This window comes from Aplysia californica, unplaced genomic scaffold, assembly GCF_000002075.1.
Source record: "Aplysia californica isolate F4 #8 unplaced genomic scaffold, AplCal3.0 scaffold01397, whole genome shotgun sequence".
Lineage (NCBI taxonomy): Eukaryota > Metazoa > Mollusca > Gastropoda > Aplysiida > Aplysiidae > Aplysia > Aplysia californica.
This window is the reverse complement of record NW_004798667.1, coordinates 45997-47347: the sequence shown is the minus strand read 5'-3', so window position 1 is coordinate 47347 and position 1351 is coordinate 45997. Positions and strand designations below refer to the sequence as shown.

Below are 1351 nucleotides of genomic sequence, written 5' to 3'. Positions count from 1 at the left end.
GAGGCGGAAGAGGAAAATATAACAGTAAGAAGGCAAATTTAAGAAGGAGAAAGATTTGACTGAAAAACAAAGATGAGAATAAACAACCGGGGTTGTAAAAGAGAGACGGATGAAATTGTTGTTGTCGTTGCTGAGTTGCTATTGTCGTTTTTTAAGTTGGAGTCGCTGTTGATGTTGTCGCTGTCACGAAAGTTATTTTTGTTGCAGTTGTGGTCATTATTATTATTATTATTATTATTATTATTATTATTATTATTATCATTGTTATTGTTGTTGTTGTTGTGGTCGTGGTTGCTGTTGCTGCCGTTACTGTTCTTGTTAATAGTGGCAGTAGTGTTGTTTGTGGAGGAAGGTTACATTGGATGTTTGTTGGTGGGTTTTTTTAGAGGGAGCATGATAGCCGCCATTACGTTCACATGGTTGCTCACTACTTGTGCTGCTGGTGGTGTTGGTGGTGGTGGTGGTGCTGCTGCTGCTGCTGCTGCTGTTACTATTGCTGATGCTGACTGTTTTATAATAGACATGGACATGATAAGATAATAATGAGCATGATGCACACAGTCGGGCGATAATTCAATCAACACTGTTATCTTTCATTAGATAAATAGCCACAAGGATAAAAGTATTATTTAAAAAAGAGAAAGGACAAAAAAACAACAACCCAGATATAAAAACATATCTGTAAGTACCCTTTATTTCTGTACATTCACAAAGCTGCATACACATTTTAAAACCGGGGAGTATACTCTCGAGTGTCTTTTCATCGTGTCGTGCATGAGTAAAAATTTCGAAAGGAGGCAATCGGTGTAATTCATTGTCATGAGCGTCGTGTTATTTCCCTTGAATTGAGTGGTCAATATGATTGTTGTTTGTGGCCAGTGGTTTGTGTCAGTGGCGCAGTCGCTGTATCTTGGATGGCCCTCTTTCATCTCTGCTATTCTACTCGGCTGTCAGGCACTGCAATATGGGAGGGGAGGGGAGGTGTACATGTTACAAACGGTTATGGTTTCTTCACACTATAAATGGTCGACAGAGTGTTCTACTGCAGAAAGGTCTGAGACGGAATGTCAAATATTGGAAAAACAAAGAAGAAGAAGATACCAGAGACTTTTTATCTGCGTTCGTCTATCTGTCTAATGAACTGTCTGTCAATAAGTCTAGAATCTAGACAGTTTGTCTACGTCTGTTTGTCGGTTGGTGGGTCTTTTCTTTCTTTTTTTCTTTCTTTCTTTCTTTCCTTTTCTGCCTGTCTGTTTCTCCGCTTCTACCGTTCTCTCTTCCCCCTCTCCGTCTCTCTCTCCCTGTGCCCCCCCTCACTCTCCCCCCTCTCTCTCTCTTTCTCTCCATATCT

General features: G+C 40.4%; 2 protein-coding genes across 3 annotated transcripts in view; both read right to left on the bottom strand.

Moving 5' to 3' along the window:
• LOC101845747 (leucine-rich repeat protein soc-2) overlaps positions 1-1351 on the bottom strand; it is a gene marked incomplete at its 5' end in the record, with an annotated part of 45855 nt that overhangs the window by 10654 nt on the left and 33850 nt on the right.
• LOC101864587 (cysteine-rich and transmembrane domain-containing protein B) overlaps positions 667-1351 on the bottom strand; it is a 4663-nt gene continuing 3978 nt past the window's right edge. For both annotated transcript variants that reach the window (XM_005112760.3, XM_005112761.3), the window contains exon 4: positions 667-957. In XM_005112760.3, coding sequence (XP_005112817.1) covers positions 940-957 — 18 coding nt within the window. In that variant the 3' untranslated portion in view covers positions 667-939. The remainder of the gene's footprint in view (positions 958-1351) is intronic.